The sequence below is a fragment of the Cheilinus undulatus genome, linkage group 1, assembly GCF_018320785.1.
Source record: "Cheilinus undulatus linkage group 1, ASM1832078v1, whole genome shotgun sequence".
Classification (NCBI taxonomy): Eukaryota; Metazoa; Chordata; class Actinopteri; order Labriformes; family Labridae; genus Cheilinus; species Cheilinus undulatus.
Genome location: NC_054865.1, coordinates 27,945,678 through 27,966,487, shown reverse-complemented (window position 1 = coordinate 27,966,487; position 20,810 = coordinate 27,945,678). Strand labels below are relative to the sequence as shown.

Below are 20,810 nucleotides of genomic sequence, written 5' to 3'. Positions count from 1 at the left end.
AATCATCATTATTATAACTTTTCGGTTAGTTTTTGTTTCATTTGGTCAGTTATCGAAGTCTCGCGACAACATACCTGGGCTGGTGCTGGTTCGCTGGTAGTGACACCTGAGGCTCGGGACAGGAGCAGGAGACGGGACAAGAGACGACTGAAGGTATTTTTTATAAAGTCTTTTTTCTGACATAATGTAAAGATTTATCACATGTTTGTATCAGGGGACCAATTTCATTAAACAGTGGCAGCATACGACCGTTGGGAATTGAAACGGTTTGTCAAGAACGTTTGACCGCTGCCAGTGTCCTACAGTTAGCTTTAGCTATTAGCCTGCTAGCTGCTAATGCTAACAAGCTACATTAGCACGTCTCCATGAAAGTAAGGAAACATTAGCATTGCCGGCTAACTCCAACTCGATGCTGACAAATATCCTCCTGAGGCGAACTTAAAGAACTGACGATAGCTAAGGACACCTGCCATATTGTCAAGAAACTCCATGGAATGTGAACGTTAGTGTAAGTTTGACCGAGCTTATGTTGGCGAGGACTACACTTAGACACACATCTGGAAGGAGGAAGTAACTTAGGTTAGCGTTCACCCATTGAAGTAATGCTATAGCAGCCTCTACTTACACTAAAGTGCGTAATTATTGTATGTTAAAACTAGCTTTTGTGTCTTTAGTTTTAGCTTTAGCTATTATGCTTCCACCTCTTAAAGGTGTGTATTTTCTTTCAGGCTAAATCGTTGTAATAGCACAAATATAAGCTAAATGATGGAACAACGTTGCTCAGTGTTTATTTAACGGTAGTCCGAGGATATAATCATATTCTATTTCACGACCTAACAATTCGGTTATCTTTATAGTTGGCATTTTACAATGAGAAGTAACACAACTGGAAATATATCTTTGTTTCATTATAGCATACATGTACTGAAATAAAATATAAACGAGGAGGAAAAATAACAAGAGTTACAAGTTAGTTTATGCAAATATATAGGCCTTTTAAATTCACTTTGTAATAAGAGATTTAGGCAATAATGATGCAATTGTAAATTAAGACTGCAGGGAGGACATAAGGGCTTGTGTGCATCGTAGCTTTATGTGATATTCACTGTCATCTGTGCCTGTATTCTCATGAAAGAACTCTTGACAGTAAATTGATGGGTTGCTACTGTATTTTGTGCTCTCTGAGGGGGTGAGAATGTCTCTGAATGAAGAAGGTTATGTTGTTCGGATCAGAGGACTGCCCTGGTCCTGCACACAGGAGGAGGTTGCCAGTTTCTTCTCAGGTGCGTATACTGGCACAATTCAGGAAAGTTTGAGGTGTGGGTATTTTTAGGTGTTTTAGTGAAAGTCTAATTAACAACTAACATAGCAGTTGTAATGATGTAAATTTTAAATTTTAAAAAGTCTGCTGTTGGATTCTACATTCTTCTGACAGTTCAGATTCAATAGAAATAAGTTTCCTCTCTGTTTAGAGCTTAACATCATGCCAGGAAATGTCCATAATTGCACCTTACTCTTTTACAGACTGCGACATTGTTGGGAAAGTAAATGGGGTGTGTTTCACCTACTCTAAAGAAGGCCGTCCCAGTGGAGAGGCATTTATCGAGCTGAAAACGGCTGAGGATTTCAAGAATGCCCTTTCTAAGGACCGTAAATACATGGGACACAGATATATAGAGGGTAAGCCATACAAACCATCTTAAAAGACTGATTTACCTGTGAGCATTTATGGATTTTCTCTTTAGATGATTGGATATGATTACTGATACAGTGAGTGTAACCCCTTTGCTGCTGTCATCTCATCAGTGTACTGCAGAAAGCTTTTTACCTGTGTTTCCAGTTTGTTCTTCTGTTTTGCTGTTGTATTGATTTCCTGTACACATAAACATTTCTCACATTACATATATAATATTTATTTTGTGGTTGCCCTTTGTGTTTCTAAATCAGTGTTCAAGTCAAACCGCAGTGAGATGGACTGGGTGCTGAAACGCAGTGGTCCTGCTGACTATGACAGCTGCAGTGGCTGCATGTTGAGACTCAGAGGCCTACCCTTTGGCTGCAGCAAAGAGGAGATAGTTCAGTTTTTCTCAGGTATATGCTTGATTGCATGTTCAAAATCTTTTCTGTACCATTTAATGTGACTGATATCATAATATACCGGTAAGTTTTTAGGAACGTTTTAACCGACATGCTGTTTGACAAACATTTAATTTTAGTAAGGTGTGATCACAGAACTGCCATTAAAATCAAAACAATTAAAAAACATTTTAACTCACTATGTAAAACAGTCAAATGAGGAAAACATGCACACAAACAATACTTTAAACATACAGGCTATTAATTCAATCAGTCATGTCTTAATGTTGTTTTAAGGATATGCATTACAAAAAAATGTATCAGTAGGATTTAATAGAACGTGAGAAAAGAAGTATTCTTTAAAGTTAAAATTTAGTATTTTTCTTTTTTCAAGGTCACATATTTTAAAATAAGCTGGACTTGTATCAGACTATAGTAGCTTTAACATTATTTTGATGGTGAGATAAAGTTTGAAGAAAAGTGGCACAACAGATAACTACATTTATCAGATCCTTTAAAATTTACTGCTGTACTAAAAAATGTGTTTTTGACTGAATCCTAAAAAAAGAAAAATCATCCAAAGAGTTGCCATCTGCCCTTTGTCCTTTCTTTCCACTTCACTGATAAACCCAACATTCTAAGCATACAGTGCCATATCATATCAAATATTTACCAACACTTGACACTATCTCATATCCCAAAATCATATTCATTTAACGATTAGTCAGTCATCGTGTCCATGTGTTATGGCCTATGGGTGTAATGTATGCCTGTTCTTGTAATATACCATAGCTGTATTGTGTTCTTTTGTCCCAAGTTAAGTCTTACTTTAACTAATTTATTAAAGTGATATTTGGGCTGTATGGCCTTGTTATCATGCCCCCTTAAGGGGGATAAAACAAAGGATGGGCTGGGCTGGATTGGCTTAGAATAGATAGTCCCATGATGCTGATCTGGGGTCAGTACTTTGAGTCTGCTTGTAGGCAGTCTTCATCTTGTATATCATTAATCATTCATTTTATGATCAAGTAAAATTAAATGCTTCTAACTGATAACTTAGTTAGTGACCCGATTTTGGTTGTTTATCAGGCAAAACTACTTAATTGAATTCACATTTGAGTTATTTAGCGACTGACTCCAGGTCAGTTTATGTTTAAAGTGTTTTAACTGGGTATCATTTGCGTATAAATTTAGCCCCCTTAAATGCCCCAGTCTTAACAGTCTCATCAAAAACTACAGCTGTTATTTATTTGCTGTCATGATATTTATTAATCCTAAAAGCTACAGTGCTTTAGTGGGTGTTGTTCTATCTATTTTATACATCTACCAGTCTACCGACCTATGTATTTATGTGTGCTTGGGTTGAAGGGTTGAGAATCGTGCCAAATGGGATTACTCTGCCAGTGGACTACCAGGGGAGGAGCACAGGGGAAGCCTTCGTGCAGTTTGCCTCAAAGGAGATAGCAGAAAAGGCTCTGGGGAAACACAAGGAAAGAATAGGGCACAGGTGGGACAGACGGGAAGAGGACGGGATGGACTGGGTTTGGCTTCTATTGTAGTGTTTAATGGGTGGTCATATCAGAGTAATTATGCTTTTTATGGGATGGATTCTGTGAAAAATAAGCATGGGTGGTGTGCAAGAATAATTCTGGTAAAAAAAGATTAAAGTGGGTGAATTAATTGGGCGGAGCATGTAATATTTGTTAAATACTAAAGGGATGGGTTAAATGGGGTTATGTATTGAAACATGTTGAATTAAGGGATGTAAAGGGATGTATCATGAAGCAAAAATGGTGTATTTTATGCCAAAGACAGTTAAAATGTTTGTCATCTAAGGCCTGGGAGATCTATTGAAATGTACTAGAGAATCATTTGGCACTTAAATCAGAAATGTTTAAATTTATCCTATTGGTAATTTGGTATGGAAGAGGGGCTAGGTAATGAGGTGCAGGACAGGACATACGGGTTCATAATAACTCAGTAATGCAGCATATATAAAAGATTTTCTTTACTCTCAGTAACAGCAGGTCAGGTTGGTGTAGAGATTTCTTATGACAGCCCTTAGCCCAGCTAATTATGAGATTCTATTGAGGTTGTTCAGTCCTCAGGTACTCAGCTCCAAGTTTAAAGATATTATTTAAATATTAGACATTATTTTGTGTTTATCCTGTTGTCTGTAAGTCATTACTGTGTATCAAACCATGCATAGCCATTTCTACACCTTAACTCTCTCCTCTGCCCCCCTCCACCTCATGGGCATCTCATATTGCAGGTATATAGAGATTTTTAAAAGCAGTCGCAATGAGATCAGAGCCTACTATGAGCTGCCCCGGCGGGGGATGGGAGCCCAGAGACCAGGACCCTATGATAGACCCATGATGGGAGGCCCCAGAGGAGGGTTTTTTGGGGCAGGGCCTGGCCGCGGTGGGGCTCTGATGGACACAATGAGGAGTGGAGGGGGCTATGGAGGAGGTGAGCATCAATATTATCTTTTTTAAAATAAAGAAATAAGGATAAAAATATGAAATATGTAAGAGCATGTTTTCTGTGTTCAGCTCTAGATCTGAGCAAAAATGCTGTACTCACACTGTATGTTTGGATATATAGTAAGAAACTGTGACAAACAAGCAGCGATATGAACAGAAAGTTGTCAAACTCAGGTGCAGAGAAAGAAAGAAAGAAATGAAACCTTTGGCCCACATTTAAAAATGCTGACAGTTGACTGGCTAAACAAAAAGACCTTTAATGAAGTCTAACATCTTACACCTATCATTCTTTGAATGTAAGGAATCAAAAGAGCTGCATAATGAACACGTTCATATTTTGTATTTAATTTGTACCTGCCTTTTTAATCTTATAAATGTCATCAACCCAGGGATTCACTGAGGTCTTATAGTGGGGCCAATTTTACTTTGCTGATGATTTTTTTAATCTCAACTTCTTTGTTGTGGAGCAGTAGATGATGTTGTGCAACATAAGCCCTGTTTTAAATGTTGCTTTGTTTTCTATGATTGAGACTACAATTTGAGTATTGCTTTTGCTATGTTTCGCTGTCTTTCTTAAGGTTATGGCGGCTTTGACAACTACAATGGCTTCAACAACTACTGTTTTGGAAACGGCATGTTTGATGAGCGAGTGAGAGGAGAGAGGGGAGGGAGAGGTAAAGTCCATTTATTATTTAACCTCTTAAATCTGTCATTAAGTGGTGCTTAGTTAATATTTGAAAGGCCCAGTTTGTATTTAGGTAAGCAGACTCAAAGCATTTCAGCTTTAAAGACTGAACAGTTTATATAGTTGTTCATCTGTTTACGTTAACAGTGGGTTTTTTCTAGATGAATTAACTAAAATATGAAATTTTGCATTGTTATAGTATTGGATTTTGTAAAAGAGTCTTGGTTTGTAGTCTACAAAATGAAGCCAAACCTCTAAAAAGATGCTCTAAGAATATTTGTCACACATAATTGATTTTGGTTTGTATGACTTCTCTGCATGACTAAAGGTGGAGTTTATGATCTGTGTATGTGTTTGTGCTCAGGGATGGCAAGCCATGGTTACAGTGCTCAAGGTGATGGTTGTTCAGGCTTTCATAGCGGCCACTTTGTGCACATGAGGGGGTTACCTTTCCGTGCCACAGAGGGAGACGTTGCTAAAGTAAGAATGCACTTACACACTGTGGCAACACTGACTTTTTTGAAGAGTCTTTGGAGCTTTTTATGCCTTTATCAGACATGACAGTGGATAGAGACAAGAATTAGTTAAAGAGAGTTTGAACCCTGGCTGCCAACTTTGAAAACTGCATCCTATGTACATGAGGCCTGGAGATATGTCACTAGATTTCCAGAGCCCCACTTTTATTATTTATTTTGAAGAGCAAAGGAGCTATGATGGTTGTATGTTGAGATGTCTAAAAAAGCACTGAATTTAGTTTCCTCCAGGAGGCCTTAGAAGGTACTGGAACTGTAATCTAAAATCTTGTAAGACTTTTTGTGTATTTCATTACAGACTGTCACTCTACATTATTCATTTAAAACACTGAAGTGGGATTATTGTGACAATGGGTGGTACTGCTGCAGTTGTCTGTGTTTGTCAGAGGGCTTCATCTAACCAGTTACAAACTCATTCTAGATAGGGACTTCAGTGTTTCCCACAGGATTTTAGGAGACTATGATGGGGGGGACCCCAAACCTTCTAGGCAGATCTGGGGATTGCTTTCCTGGGAGAAGAATTTTGACATTTCGAAGTTAAATCCACCAATCCTGTGCACTTTGAGAGCAAAATTAAGAGGCTTTATCCATGAAAACTGTGTTCTTTTTAAACAATTTTCTCTTGTGGTAATTAAACATAAGGTGTACTGATTATAATTTGATTGGCGATTCCAATTTTCAATTTTTTTTCTGGTCTGACAAAAATTTGGATGATACAGACATTCTTTAGGATTAGCTCTTAAAACACTTAAAAATCTGTCATTGGCATCTCAAGATTACTTTTATGACCATAAAACTGCAGCAGGTCACATGACTAAGTTTGATTTTAACTTTAACTAATCTCCACAACAAAGTTGTCACCTTTTTGTCTTTGTGTCAGCCTCTTCATGTCTAAACAGCCATCATGATTTGTTTTATTTCTATTTTTTATTTCTTTTCGTAGTTCTTCTCTCCTTTGATCCCGCTAAGGGTCCACATAGATGTGGCTCCTAACGGCAAGTCAACGGGAGAAGCTGATGTGGAGTTTCGCTCTCATGAAGATGCTGTTGCAGCCATGTCCAAAGACAAGAACCACATGCGTATGTCCTTTTTTTCTTGTCCAGCTTTGCAGCTTTTTAATACTCATGGCTGTTCTTGTGACGCTAGTTTTTCATGCTTTTAACACTGAGTTTATGACACAAAAATATTAAGAAAAGGGGGCAGTTATGTACCAAAGCACAATAAAAGGGAAAATATTCATGTGCTCACAGATTAGCAGCCATGTTTTTGTCAGATGACTGTTAGAACTAAAGAAACCTTTTGGGAAGCAGTTTGTTTAGGATAGACCATTTTTATACAGAAAATCAGAACACTGAAATAATAAGTGTTTCTTTAATATGGATTAAAGTGTCTTAATTTTACAGTGATGATACAGCTACAAGTCCTGCATCATTTACGCACAGTTCACCCGCTATCTGTTTCTCATACATAACTGTCCATGTAAACGACAAACAAATGTTGGTTAAAGAAACATCTTGCCCTTGTCAGATGCTATACCCCTAGCTCTTGTCAGTATCTGGCAGGTGGTTTCATTAAGAATTTTTGAAGCTCTCAGTGATTTTAATGTTATCAGCTGTATTTATGTGATGACAGTGCGGTATTATAAAATGATTTCTGCATTTTGTAGAGAGGCTGCAGGCATGGGGTATCACTGCTGATAATTAAGCTCAAAAACTCAAAAGATAACTTGCAAATCTTCAAATATATGTTCTGCCTACAGACAACTTGTTCATATGAGACAGATGTCAGTTTGGGGTTTTTATCAGAGCAGAAGATTTTTACTCTTCACTCTCAATGACAACCCAGGGAGTCATAAAGAACAGCACAAAGGTTAACCATTAAATGTCCTGTTTTTACATTTGCCCATCTGCCTGTATGGAAATGCTTTATGTCTGCATCTCTCTCATGCATCTTTCTGTTGGAGTTATAGGTTTATTTATTTGATATATTCAGCCCCTGCACATCTTGGTAACTACTTGTTATTAATAGGGCTATTATGTGCAGAAATATTACAGAAGAATACATACTGGTAGTAAGTGGATATAAACAAAGTACAAAGTCATTTTGCCACTAACAGCGACAGAGAAAGAGAAAGAGATGTAAATGTACAAGATCATATTTATGCCATCTGGATTTTAAAAATCAGTTTCACAGGTCTGAGGATGGTGTTGGAAAAAGTCATTCTCATGGTAGATTGACAAAAACTAAAAAGAAGTTCTCGTCCAGGCATAAAAACTAAAACCTAAATGGCTTTCTATGTCTGAATAATTGAAAAATTCTTTAATATGAGAGTACCATAGTCATGGGCATCACTACACAACCATGTGAATGATGGCACTTTACTACAATGTTAAATTTAACATTACTGCATAAAGTACTGTAACGAAATAAGTTCACTTTGAAAGAAATAATCACAACATGAAAATACACTAGAGAATTAGAAAAAAAATTAGTGCTAAGAAGTCTTTGAGAAGGACTCCAAAATTATTTATAACAGTACTTTAAACCATGTAAATGAACACCTTAGCTTTGAGGTTGTATTGAGTTTAACAGGGTACATTTACTTTCAGCAATACTGGCTTGAGAATTTTGAAAATTGTACTTTCTTCAATCACACAGTTATAAAGTTGGTTCTCAAGGATCGCAATTTGGGGCTCATTAAATTTTCACAAGACTCACTCATCTCGACTCAGAGACTCATTACATTAAAAGAAAATGAAAGTGGCCGGCAATTAGGGAGACATTTAAATGGGTTTAATGTCCATTAAAAGATAGAAGAAACACCAGTTAAAGAATTCTGATCAATTCATCTTGTTTTTCCCCACAGAGCATCGCTATATTGAGCTGTTTCTAAACTCAACAGCCAGTGGAGCTGCTGAAATGAGTAAGTTTACTTTCAATTTCATTGTAATCAAAGTTTTAAATCTCTGTATAAAAACTTATAAGCCTTTTCCTCAGTTGATAATATTCTAAATTTGGTGAAGAAGAACTGAAATTGTTTAGTGACTCCCCCCAACAGCCATAACTAATAATTCCATCCCTTAAATACTGACCTTTCTATCTGAAACTCTTTCAGGCCGTGGCGGTGGTGGTTACTACGGTAACTCAGGGGGTGCTGGAGGCTCCCGAAGCAGTGGACTGCGGGGTGCATACTGATGATGTCACACATCTCCTCCAATCCATCCTTACGTTTGTCCCGCGTGTCTTTAGGCCACTTGATTACAGTTTCCAAGCAGGAGAGCTTATCTGAAGTCAGTCATTATTGCATAAGATTCATTGTTATGGTTTTTATTCAAACAGTTCACTTCAGACACCAGAGATAATCTCATCAAGCTCCATTGGCACACCATTCCTAAAGACACATGAAGAACACAACTTTAATATTAATGATTCATTCAATGTTGGAGCTGGTTGTCGGTGCTGAAGAATATTCTGGGAGATGTCTTGTTTTTAAAACAATTTATTGTTATATAGTTTTTCACATGGAAAGTTAATTTTTGAAAAAGTAATTTGAGAGAAGTTGGAAATCTTTTTTTTTTCACAGATTTGAGAGGAGGGTAACTAAATGTTTTTTTGATGACTTTGTTGAGATGCACTTTAGGGAAGATGATTGATGCTCATCTGGAGGCACAGCAGTGAGAAGCAGTGTCAAAACAATACACAGCTGTGTCAGCAGGAGAAAATGATTTAATGCATTTTGTTTATTCTGATTTCAACTGATGGTCATCCTATTATACACAGATTTAAACTGCTTTTCAGATTCCCTTTCCTGCTTTGAACAGTTTGATAAATGTGAGCCAGTGTGTTTTCTATGAATGTTTTCACACTTCATTACAGAATTTAAAACAAAGTTGAATATTGAATTCCACTCTCAAAGAGTGGAAGTAAAATAAAGTCTCTATATTTGAGCTGTAAGATGGCTTATGCAGCTGTTGTACACTTTGCTGAATAAATTTTATATTTAATTCTCTTTGTGTCTCTGGTGTGACTTCAAAATGTGTCATTAAAGCAAAAAAAGAAAATCCAATTATAAAGGTATAGTTCAACAGGGCAGAAAAAAGATGCAACAAAACACATGCAGTAAAGGTATGAAATTCTCTCTGTAACTTGATTTAATCAGAAACTGCTACACAACCAAGGCAACAAATTGTTGGCAATAGATTTAATATTAAACTGGCAGGTCTTATTTAACTAAAGGGCCACAGTGATTATCAACATTGTGTATTTACAACATACAATCAAGACTGTACAGCTCCCAGTGAAGGTAAGGACTACAAGAGTGACACTGTACAAAATACTTCAGACCTGGCTGCATTTCAAGCTTTTTCCATCAGTACAAAGTAATGATGATATGCTTTAGTCGTGCTTTTAAAATATCGGACAAAGGACAAATTCTGGTTAAAAGTAACCCTAGTCTGATCTGTCTGTAGGAATGAATAATTCCAGTTCTTAAAAAAGGTTCAGGTTGTAAACATTGTATTTAAGTACAAAACCAGAATGTGCAGTGGAACTTGCATCATTACCCATCAATGAAGAATGTGCAGGCATCAGTCATCAGCATTACTTTGACAAAGACAAGACGTTTTAACTTTCCCTCTTAGGAATGAGCAGCAGTAAAATGTGGTTCTTTCTATAGTCTGCTTCTGCACAAATAACTTCAAGTTCAACAAGTTCCTGAACTTCTGAAAAAAATGTGCTTAAACATAAAATCAAATATAAATACTCTTAAATGTATCTTTACATCATGTTAAAGGAAATCTAAGTGTTCATACTTTGTGGTGTCAGAAGTTTGTAACACTAATAGTCTGCTGTAAACCACATTCAGTGAAGTGGTCACGTTGTGAGAAAACAGTGGTTCATCAACAGAAGAGCTAACAGATGAAACATCTGATGCTCCTTTTGATTCTTTAGTGTCTCCAACAAACAGTTAAATGTGCCTTTAATCTAGGCTGCCACCATGGCTAGTATACGCTACAGTTGCTACAATCTCTTTCCCTCTGCAGGAACTGTCTCTAGAAATGTTGGACTTATTTTGGCAACTTTAGAAGCACATTTCAGGAATAACTGTTGCCTGAACACAGGCACAAGTGGCACCAACACTCAGAAAAACAAACAAAAGATTTTCACTTCCCTTGAAAGGGGAACTAGATGCAGAAAAGTTTGATTGCACATTAAACTGTGAGGAGCACAGATGTGACTATCTGGTCTGTATTCTGGCTGAAACAAAACTTTCCCATGATCATAGGATAATCCATCAGCACTAAACCTTTTTTATCCCACTCACATTTAAAATGCATAACTATAACCTTTATATATATTGTAGTTTAGCATCTGATAGGGTTGACTTTTTGTGCCTATCTCACATTCATCAGAGGTGCAGTTACAGTAACAAGGCCACAGTGCTGAATGTATACATGACTTCATCTCATCTGTTTTGCTTCCAGTACACAGTTGAAGGCTACAGTACTTTATAATAAAGCAGTACCTCATAGGACTAAAGGACTGTGTAAGAAAAGTGACCAAATTGTAGCTGTAGTGCTCATCAGTCAGTGCAGTTTCACTTCAAAGTTGTTCCTTGTTTCAAAACTGAACTTTCCCCTCCCTTTAAACTTAAAACTTGACACACTGATTGGTTTGAGTATGTACTGCAGGTCACATACATATGTCCACATCATTTGTACTTCTACATAATCTTTATGTATTTATTCATCTTTATATGCAGTCTATGAGCCACAGTTGTGCTTTAAAGAGACTGGGTTTGAATGTGACTACTACTCAGAAAACTAAAAGGTCAGATAGCTCAAAGCCTACAACTTCCTGAAAATGTGCATTACCAGCCAAACAGTCCAGCTGTTTGTTCCTGCTGTGCCCTGCACCCTGGATGTACAATGGAAATTAAGTCCTTCACTGTTTCTCAACTTAGTTGGGGAGTACATTGCATTTTATAAAGTGTATCCATTATTTGTGGGGCTCTCTTTGCTTGTTCCGTGCAGCATTTCACTGCAAACCAATGGTGAAATCTTAAATTGGAGTTTGATTATCAGCAGTAGTGATTGCTTGTGATTTCATAACAGAAATTTGTCTCTCATGAAGTGAAGACAATTTGGCCAATGTTATGGTGAACAAACAGCCTCTTGATGTAAAAAAAAAAAGCCACATTCAACAGTGAGGTATGAATGATGCAGATGCTCTTCATTGTTTGTCTGTGCAAGTTTGATGCTCTAAATGTTGATGCAAATGTTCTGATTCTAGCAGCAAACATCATGTTGAGAGGAGCTGAGTCATGGATCTAACAGAGGATTTGAGGGTGGGGATTTTTATGCATCTGGTCTCAGATTGTTTGAGGCAGTACTAACAGAAGCATTGAACTCCTTCACGTTGGATTGGAGGAGCAGCGCTGAAGGAGGAGGGCATGGCACGTGTCACAGACTCGGACTGGTTTTGGCGAGGCGGGGAGAGGGAGCTCGTTGTCTGAGCAGCTGTTACAGAAAATCTCCCCACAGTTCCTACAATGGTGCTGGAGAAAAAGAGAGAAAGAGAATCAGAAAAACAGATTTTATGATGCGGCCATTGTACTGTCTTTTTCTTCGTGTGAGCTCTGACCTTTCGTCTCGATATGGAAAACTCTTTTTCACACAGCTTACAGTGGCTGGCCTCTTTGTCCTTCAGCCAAACCTGACCCCCCTGAAAAAAAACACCGAAACTTTATTTACATTTGAGACTTCACAAAAAAAAAAACATAATGTACTAGTGTAATTTCACCATAACTATGGCACTGATACAGAGCAAATACAGAGCTATATTATTTTCTCTTTAAGATATGCTAGAGGCATAACTAATTCAAAATACTCATAATGAGGAGCTAGTTTACAGACAAGTTACAGCTTTACCTCCCTGTCATTTTACCTGAAGGGCTTTGTTTGCTTCTTTGATGTCTTCAATCTTCAGTTTGGACCTGATGACAAAACAAGATGATGATAGATTATTGTGACATAATAATTTTTTGGTTTAATTTGGGTAGAGTCTTTGCAAGACTGTTTATTACCTTTTTTAGGTTACAGAGTAGAAAACTATTTACAAAAACCCTGTTATGACCCTTCTGTGGTCAAAGGTTCACTTTTACCTGAACTTCGCACAATTTTCTTGCTTTTCTTTCGCTTTCCTTTATTTTTGCTTTATCTCTTATTTTTGTTCATACTTTTACCTACTCAGTTTTTACCTTTTAATTGCTGTAATATATTTTCTTTTATCTCCTTCTATTGCTTGCATCCCCTTATATTTTTGGTCCTTTTGGTCTCAGTATCTGTTTTTGGGTTCTTTTGCTGTTCTTATTTTGTTCTGGATGTTATCAAAGCTCTTTATAAACCCTTGTCTCTTATTTTTAAAGGAACTGTGTACATACATGAACCTTATGCCGAGATGAATGTGAGAAATACCCCATGTAGTGCATATGTTAAACAGTCATGTCAGTTTATAAATGGTCATTCACATATAAGACTTACTGTAATTTGTTTAAGGTCGCACCACCTGACATTTGCAACTAATTTTACATTAAACAGGCAAATACTTAGCCACATGTTGTTACCTTTTTCTTGTCAGAAAGTGGATACATATATCTTTAAAATCAAATGAAGAATTTTATGGTCAAAAATAAAATTTTGATGTTTTACATTGATTGTACCACCTGACACAGAAAGTGTACCCTCCCACTGTCTTTTATCTTTATTTGCAAAGGATACACAAACCATTTCACTCTGCCAGGAGTGTCTGCTGAAGTAAAAATTGTGCTACAATTAGTTTTTATCACTTCATTTCAAAATAAAATACCCAGTATTTTAGTACAGTTGGACCACCCGCCATTAAAACACTTGCAAATTCTGGGACAAAAGTTTTTTGATGATCCTACTAACTTTATATTGACAAATTTTAACATTAGCAATAACATTTGTTTATTTAAAAGATTTCAACCATAAAATTATGCCAAAGAATTCTAAATTGAATTTCTTACAATTTATGAGCATCTTAATGGCATCAGTAATCTCTTCATTACTTGGACACCTGACATTTTTGGTTTTGAGATGCAAAAATCTGAAATAAATGATATTCAAATAAACTGAAAACGTATTCATAAAGTGGCTTTCATAGAATCAAATGATATATTCCATGAACTGATTAATTTCTTCAAAAGAAAATAACAGATTCGTACACAAAAATTTGCACGTCATGCCATTTACCCAAATACAGTTAATTTCATACTACCACTATTATCATTGAAAAAATGGTGCTTTTTAAAGCTTTGTATACCTCAAAAAAACGGAAGTACACAAGCACCAACCGGTGGAAATAATATAAAGTTTAGTTCAGTACAAACATACTCGCTTAGTTTGGAGCCCAGCTCCTCCAGTGCCTGTTCTTGATCCTCACAGATGGATTTCAGCTGAATGTTTTCATCTTGAAGACGATGAAACTCCTGAAATTATTAAGAAAACATGCAAATGAGATCCCAATCTGGAGGAACACACACAAAAGCAAGTAAATATTCTCTATCTTTTTTACCTTTTTCAGCCCATTGATCTGTAGAGCCTCTGTGCTGAGCTGAGACACCGTGTCCCTCTCTCTGTCCAGATCATTTTGTAATGTCTGCCTCCACTCCCTCTCTATCTTCAGGTCTGTCTCCAGCTGCTGGCTACAAATGTAAAGCAATAACCATGTTGAAAGACATTACAGAGACAATGGAAGAGATGTGACGAGAAAAAGTGCAAAGAAACTACACGCAAGCACATTACACTTTATTACTCATTTATTTCTGTCCTGAATCAACCAGTCAGTCAGTCAGTGTGTGGATTGGTTTTGCTTACAGTTGCCTCTCTCTGTGTTCGATCTGCCGCTGCAGGCTGTCCGCCTTGTTAGCAAAGTCCAGCTTGAAGCGTCTGGTTCCCTCCTCGGCCAAGCTGCGGTGCCTCTCTGCCTCCTGTAATCTGCACCATTATAACCAGGGACAAACTCAGGACCATGGGGAGAAAAAACTGGGGGGAGTGGGATTGATGGAGGGAGAGGGAGAAAAGAACAGAGGAGAACGGGAAGGATGGATGTTGGGAACTGAGGCTTCAGGATGGTGGCATGGAGGAGGGATGACTCAGGATCAAAAGAAAAAGGACAGCGCTTTGAAAGTGAGTGAAAGTAAAGAGAGGGCAAAGAGAGCTGAATTGGGAGTTTGAAACTGAAGAGGAAGGAATACAAGCAGCTGATGATTTAAATTAAAAACTCATGATGGAACAGGGGGAAAATGCCTCAGAGGCTTACTATGTGACTTTTTAAAAAGATATTCAGCACAAATCAAATGTTGTCTTTGGACACACCTTTTTAATCCCTAAGCCCCTTTTCTCCTTCTGATACACCAGCAAGTGTTTGTGAGACATTCTGCGGCAGACGAGTGCTGATAGAAATCTGAAAGCGTGATTCTGTGATCAATTTAAAGTGATCTCAAAGTTGATTGGGATGTTCTCTGTCTTTTTAGGCTAAATGAAATATGTGATTTGTAAAGTCTGCTGGTTCTCCTTCAGTTATTGTCCTGTAACAACCCTCCATTACTAGTCCAATAGACACAGTGCCACTGAGTGGGCAAAACCATCTCTCTTTTCCCAAGAGGTGTCAGCACTAACAGATGGAGGGGGAGAGATTCGCACAAACAGAATAAACATATAGAATCATGTTTACGCCTCTAAATGAAGCAAAAACAAGCTGAAAAAGTGCTGTTCAATTAGTGCTAACACAAAGCTGAAATCAACAAACCCAGAGGAGTTTGGCTTCTCTCTCCTTTGAATAAGTCAGTAATACATGATATATTTAGGTAGGATATATATTCTATTTTTGCAAAATTACTATTCAGACAGTAAAGAAGCTAAAAAGAGAAAAAAAGAGGGTAGCTAAATAAACCCAGAAAGCCAGCCGACTAAGATGGGGTGAACTACAGCATCATCATGTGTCTGTTCACCGCTACCTTGCATATAATTACCAGTTTGAAAAGTATAGCAGTAAAAGAGTTTTATTCAGTACTCTACAGGCGGGAAACTCCCACAGGATGTTTACAGTGCAGACTGAATCTGGTGTTACAAATCCTGATGTATAAATGCTGACATAAAGCTATATTACTCTGTTAAATCACATAATAAATGTTCTCTTGAACTTCGAACACTGAACAAACTCAAAGCCACACCCAACCATTTCAAAACATCTACCTTTATTGATCACGTGGTTAAAGACAGAGGTTGTGAGTTTCCGACAGCTGTACCGAGGGTTTATTCTTCTACAAACTGAGAGCAATTACAGTACTATGAGCATGGAGTTAGGATCCAGAGAACGACTGCTTCCTTATCTATCACAAAAGTCATTCAAAGACAACACATAACACATTCAAATCCCCTCCATCTCAAGAGGTGTACATCTGTGTGATTACAATTCTTTACACTTGGGTTGGTTCTGTTTGCTCTACAGGATCAAAGCATGAGAGGTGAACTAAAGATGCTGGTCCCACTGAGACGTTTATACCTGCTAAAAGTTGACTCAACAATGTGATTTATAGTTCAGGTGAATCTTCATGAGGGAGAGGAACAAGAAGGAGAAGGCTTGTTTTGAATTCTCCTCTTCTACAGTACATAATCTAACCATTTTTTCACTTCATTTTTGCTAACAATTTCACAAATTCATTGCAATGCTGCAAAGACCGGCATGTCCGGCATGAAATCTAATTTTACTGCTCACTAGAGTAAACTGCTGAGTGTTCTTTAAAGTGGTGAGAGAGTGAACAGAGGGCTCAATCGTAGCACAGCAAGGGTCATCGCAGCCAGTCAGAAGCAGGTCAGGAGGTGCATCACATGCAGAGCAAAAACTGGCAACATACTCAAAGCTGAAGGCTGCACAGGCAAACTCATCTCTGACTATCCATGTGTATTGAACGCTGCTGACTGACAGTGGTGAACGCAGCTAGTCTGGTAGTTTACATGCTCTTGGAGTTATGCAAAACTTTAATAGACAGAATTCATAATATAATGAGTTTTCATAGAGCAACTTTTGGTAACACTTTATTTTAAGGGCCCTAATTACATAGTAATTTTAGAGTAATTATGTAGTATTTTTTATTGTAATAATTATCTTGTCATTTCTCGAGAATAAGGTTGCAATTCCACCAACTAATATCTTAGAAATAAGATAATAGTTCCTATATAAGTTGCTTTTGAACTGTGAAGAAAATTAACCAGAAATGACCTGAAAATACCTTACATTTTTGGAGGGAGGCATTAAGAAACTACCTAAAATTTACATAGAAATTATGGGGGAAGGATTCTATTTAATTTGGTGGGCTGATGTGCAGATATTACCAAAAACTACTTATGAACTATAAAGTACATTTTTTGTGTGTGAATGAAGGCATTCAGAAATTACTTCAAACTTATTTGAAAATTACTCAGAAAAGACTCTTTTTAATTTCGTGGACCAAAATAAAGAAATGACCTGGGAATTATCAGGCAACCTAGATTATAAAAACAACTCTCAACTTATTTCTAAGAAATTACTTGTACTTTACTAGGTAATCACAACCTTGTTCTTAATAAATTAGAAGATAGTTATGCTGATCACAATAAAACTATTATGTTATTACTCTAAAATTACTTGGTAATTAAAGCCCATTAAAATAAAGTGCCATTTTTTTATACTTGGATACTCAAGCAATGATACATGTTTTGATACCAATACAACATCAAGTAAATACAAGCAAAAAGCACTTAAATTGGGTGATTACTTATTTTTAGTAACAAAAAAATGCCAACAATCTAATCTGCACCAACATCTAAATCTCTCAAATATTGATTCAATTTAGACATTGCTCTCTTTCTTTGGCTAACATCAGCTTTAAGTTAGGAATATGACTAAAGATTGTAACTTTTGAAAAACTGTGGCACTTTTGATATGATTGATAATTAAAGTAAGAGATACTGCTTTTTTCTGAATGTGGTATTGAGAAGTATTGGTTTATTTTAAATTTGACAACCTTGTTTTGTTACTACCTGTTTTCACATTAATAAAAAACTCCTGAAATTTAAGGGTTGGTTTCTGGGTGAGCTGTTTGTGTGAACACAAACTGCCAGATATTTCACCCAGACTTTTTCCTGCCAGCTCACTAGTAAACCTTACCATCCTCCACCCTTCAGCCCTGGCAGAGAAAACTTCCTGCTGGGAATGGACAAGTGTGAACTGGCAACTCAAAAGACTTCTGGGGCAGAGGCCCTTAGATTTTCTAGAAATTTTCATGAGTGCGTGTGTGAAAACAGCTTCTGATTCCACATACTTTGATTTGTGCAACTTAGGAGCTGTTTGAAACGTATTTCTCCATAAACATATAAGAGTTTGAATTCTTAATGAAGCTTTCATTTATTTTCATACATCTTTGTGCATTCTTGGTAAATTGTTGCAAAATGAATGGCCGAAAATAATCTAAGCTAAAATACTTTTCTAGGGTTACAAAGACAAATGTTTATGCCAGAGATGATCTAAGCACACTGTCTCTAATCCAATAATGTTTTTTTCCAGTTAGCCAGTGGCTAAGGGTCAAAAAATCCACTCTAATCATTTTAACTTAGTGTGAATTATAACAACAGTCCTATGATTACACCTCAGAGCCATAACAGTCAACTATCCACTGTCAGTGTTACTGCATATAATCTGAAGACTTGATACAGGTAGAGTAGTAGTAGCAATATGTATGAATGGCTGTGTGCACCATCAACATATGAAGAAACTAAGTAGGCTGCAATTAGGTCAAAATGTTTTCTCAGTATATTTAGAAATCAACTGATCTAATATTCAGAAATTTCTCTGAGCAGCAAACCAAGATATTTACAGGAAACTTATCATTGTTACCCAGCAGGTCACACTTGAAGAATTAACTGAAAATCATGAATCATGTTGAAGTGGACTTTATAAACTACAGTTCTCTGCTGATGATGATCATGTATCGGTAACAAAACCCTGCATTCAAGTTTCACCTGATTGCTCTGGCCTAAAACCATCTGAGTATTGTGTGCAAAAAAACAGGAATGTTCCTTTAAGTCCATTAATTAGTTATCATGTGTCTGCATGTGCGTGTGTTTATCCTCAGAAGGAGATGTCCTTGACTAGCTTGTACTGGTGCTCGGTGTCTGTGCTCGCACATTTAACAAAGGACATAGCAAGCGTTCTGGTCTGACTGAGCAGGTCTTTATCACTGCACAGGGAAGCGGGGGAAACCGGGGAAAAATGAAATGAAAGTTTGAGCAAAATGAAGAATGATGATTGAATGGATGGTAAAAAAGAGACAAACAGAAGGGAGGAAAGAAAGGAAGGAAAGAAGGAAGGAGAAAGGATGTCAATACATCAGTATTCTACATGGCCCTGGTTACACTGAGCACCTGAAGTGACCCATAACATCACAAGCACAGCAGTACGAGAAAATAAAAGGCATGAAAACATAGAAATCTGGTTTCAGGTTCTCAGATTCACACTGTCATCAGATTTCTTTAGTCTGAGTTTATTTCCCTCCACAGTTGAAATGTGAGCAATGAAAAGAAGTGGGAAGAAGACGCAGGGGGAATTAATGTGTGGACAGAGAGATGAACAAGAAGATATAAACTGGAATTGTTTGTATGAAATATGCACAGAAGACTCTAACACAAGACACTGAAGCCTGGACATGGCCTACATTTTTCACTATTTTGATTTCCTACCACAACAAAAAACTTCCTCTAGAAAGAAAAGAAGTGTAACCAGGGTTTAAGTCCTTTTGGTCTGCATGAACCTTTAGAGCAGCAAAAAACATTCACAACCAATCACAAATAGGATGGCGTGGATTAAACCAATGGGAGAGGAAAGGGGAGGGATGGATAGTGTTGGCTGGTAAACAATGGGGTGAGGAGGGATCAAAAAGCATCAATACACCAGCAGGTTTCAAAATGCCTGATGCAGATATCGAACTTAATACACTTTAAGAGCATTACTGAAGGGTGCAAAAGGTCATAGAGGTCATGGTTCAGTTTGTACCTCAGTTTAGGGTCACGGCTCATTATCACTTTGGTTCAACAGGAAAAATCCTGCAGTGTATTAAACATTAAAAACTAAACAAAATGATGCAAAAAAGCTACAAAAAAATAAATAATAACTCCTGGTTTACAAATATGAAATAAATAAAACCATAAGAAAACAAAATTAAACATGTGCCCTTAGGATCAATATATCATATTTATGATTAATGAAGTGTACGGTTGCAGGTGCAGCAGTTACTCTGATTTATTCCCCGCCCATGTAAAGAACTGACTTCAGTGCTTACAGGATGGGACAATGTGACAAGGCATAAGCACTTATATTTAATACTTGAAGCCAGCATCCTCTTCTACTGTTTGAGGCTCAAAGCTTTTAAATTGTATGAGATTCAAAAATGTCTTTGACCCTCTCAGCTTTGTAAAAACTGCAGGGATACCAGTGGATACCTGTTTCCTTTTGCCTATCTCAGGTGATTAGCCCAGTGTTCCTTCAGATATTCATTCACATGTTAAACATGTTTCAATTGACATGAACTGAGAACCTGAAAATCCCCCTCCTTGTATTTTGTTGTTTCTTCTTACATTTGTTGTTCAAAAGCAGTTGGTAAAGAAATATGAGCATACCTCCACCTGGACTGGGGAGTGGATACCACTATTTTTCCCTCTCTCAGACTTACTTGTCCTTTGAGCTGAACTGTGACATCTAAACCATGACATCCGAACCATGACCGTTTTGGACGAACACAAATATCATTACACCCCTTTTGTAAATACCATGGCATGCATGAAAGTAACAGCAGTGTAATCTATAAAACATGGTGAGTTAAGAATTGTAGGGTCTCCCTTAGGAGATCTTCAAGAAAGCCTGTGTGATTTTTATTTATAAAAGCCATGTGATGGCAGTTATTGTCTAGACAGC

The 20,810-nt window shown here is 37.2% G+C and overlaps 2 protein-coding genes across 3 annotated transcripts in view; one reads left to right on the top strand and one right to left on the bottom strand.

Moving 5' to 3' along the window:
* Positions 1-88: 88 nt before the first annotated feature.
* Positions 89-9,789, top strand: hnrnph3 (heterogeneous nuclear ribonucleoprotein H3 (2H9)). The gene is made up of 11 exons (XM_041787674.1): positions 89-153; positions 1,187-1,283; positions 1,525-1,680; positions 1,948-2,091; positions 3,445-3,583; positions 4,349-4,548; positions 5,141-5,236; positions 5,612-5,727; positions 6,724-6,859; positions 8,647-8,703; positions 8,896-9,789. The coding sequence occupies exons 2-11, from the start codon at positions 1,196-1,198 to the stop codon at positions 8,973-8,975; spliced, it is 1,212 nt and encodes a 403-aa protein (XP_041643608.1). The 5' UTR covers positions 89-153; positions 1,187-1,195; the 3' UTR covers positions 8,976-9,789.
* Positions 9,790-9,900: 111 nt separating this feature from the next.
* Positions 9,901-20,810, bottom strand: part of rufy2 (RUN and FYVE domain containing 2) — a 33,193-nt gene continuing 22,283 nt past the window's right edge. For both annotated transcript variants that reach the window (XM_041787660.1, XM_041787652.1), the window contains exons 15-20: positions 14,678-14,797; positions 14,376-14,505; positions 14,195-14,289; positions 12,726-12,774; positions 12,423-12,503; positions 9,901-12,336 (exon numbers count right to left, since the gene is read on the bottom strand). In XM_041787660.1, the coding sequence (XP_041643594.1) occupies positions 12,193-12,336; positions 12,423-12,503; positions 12,726-12,774; positions 14,195-14,289; positions 14,376-14,505; positions 14,678-14,797 (619 nt within the window). In that variant the 3' untranslated portion in view covers positions 9,901-12,192. The remainder of the gene's footprint in view (positions 12,337-12,422; positions 12,504-12,725; positions 12,775-14,194; positions 14,290-14,375; positions 14,506-14,677; positions 14,798-20,810) is intronic.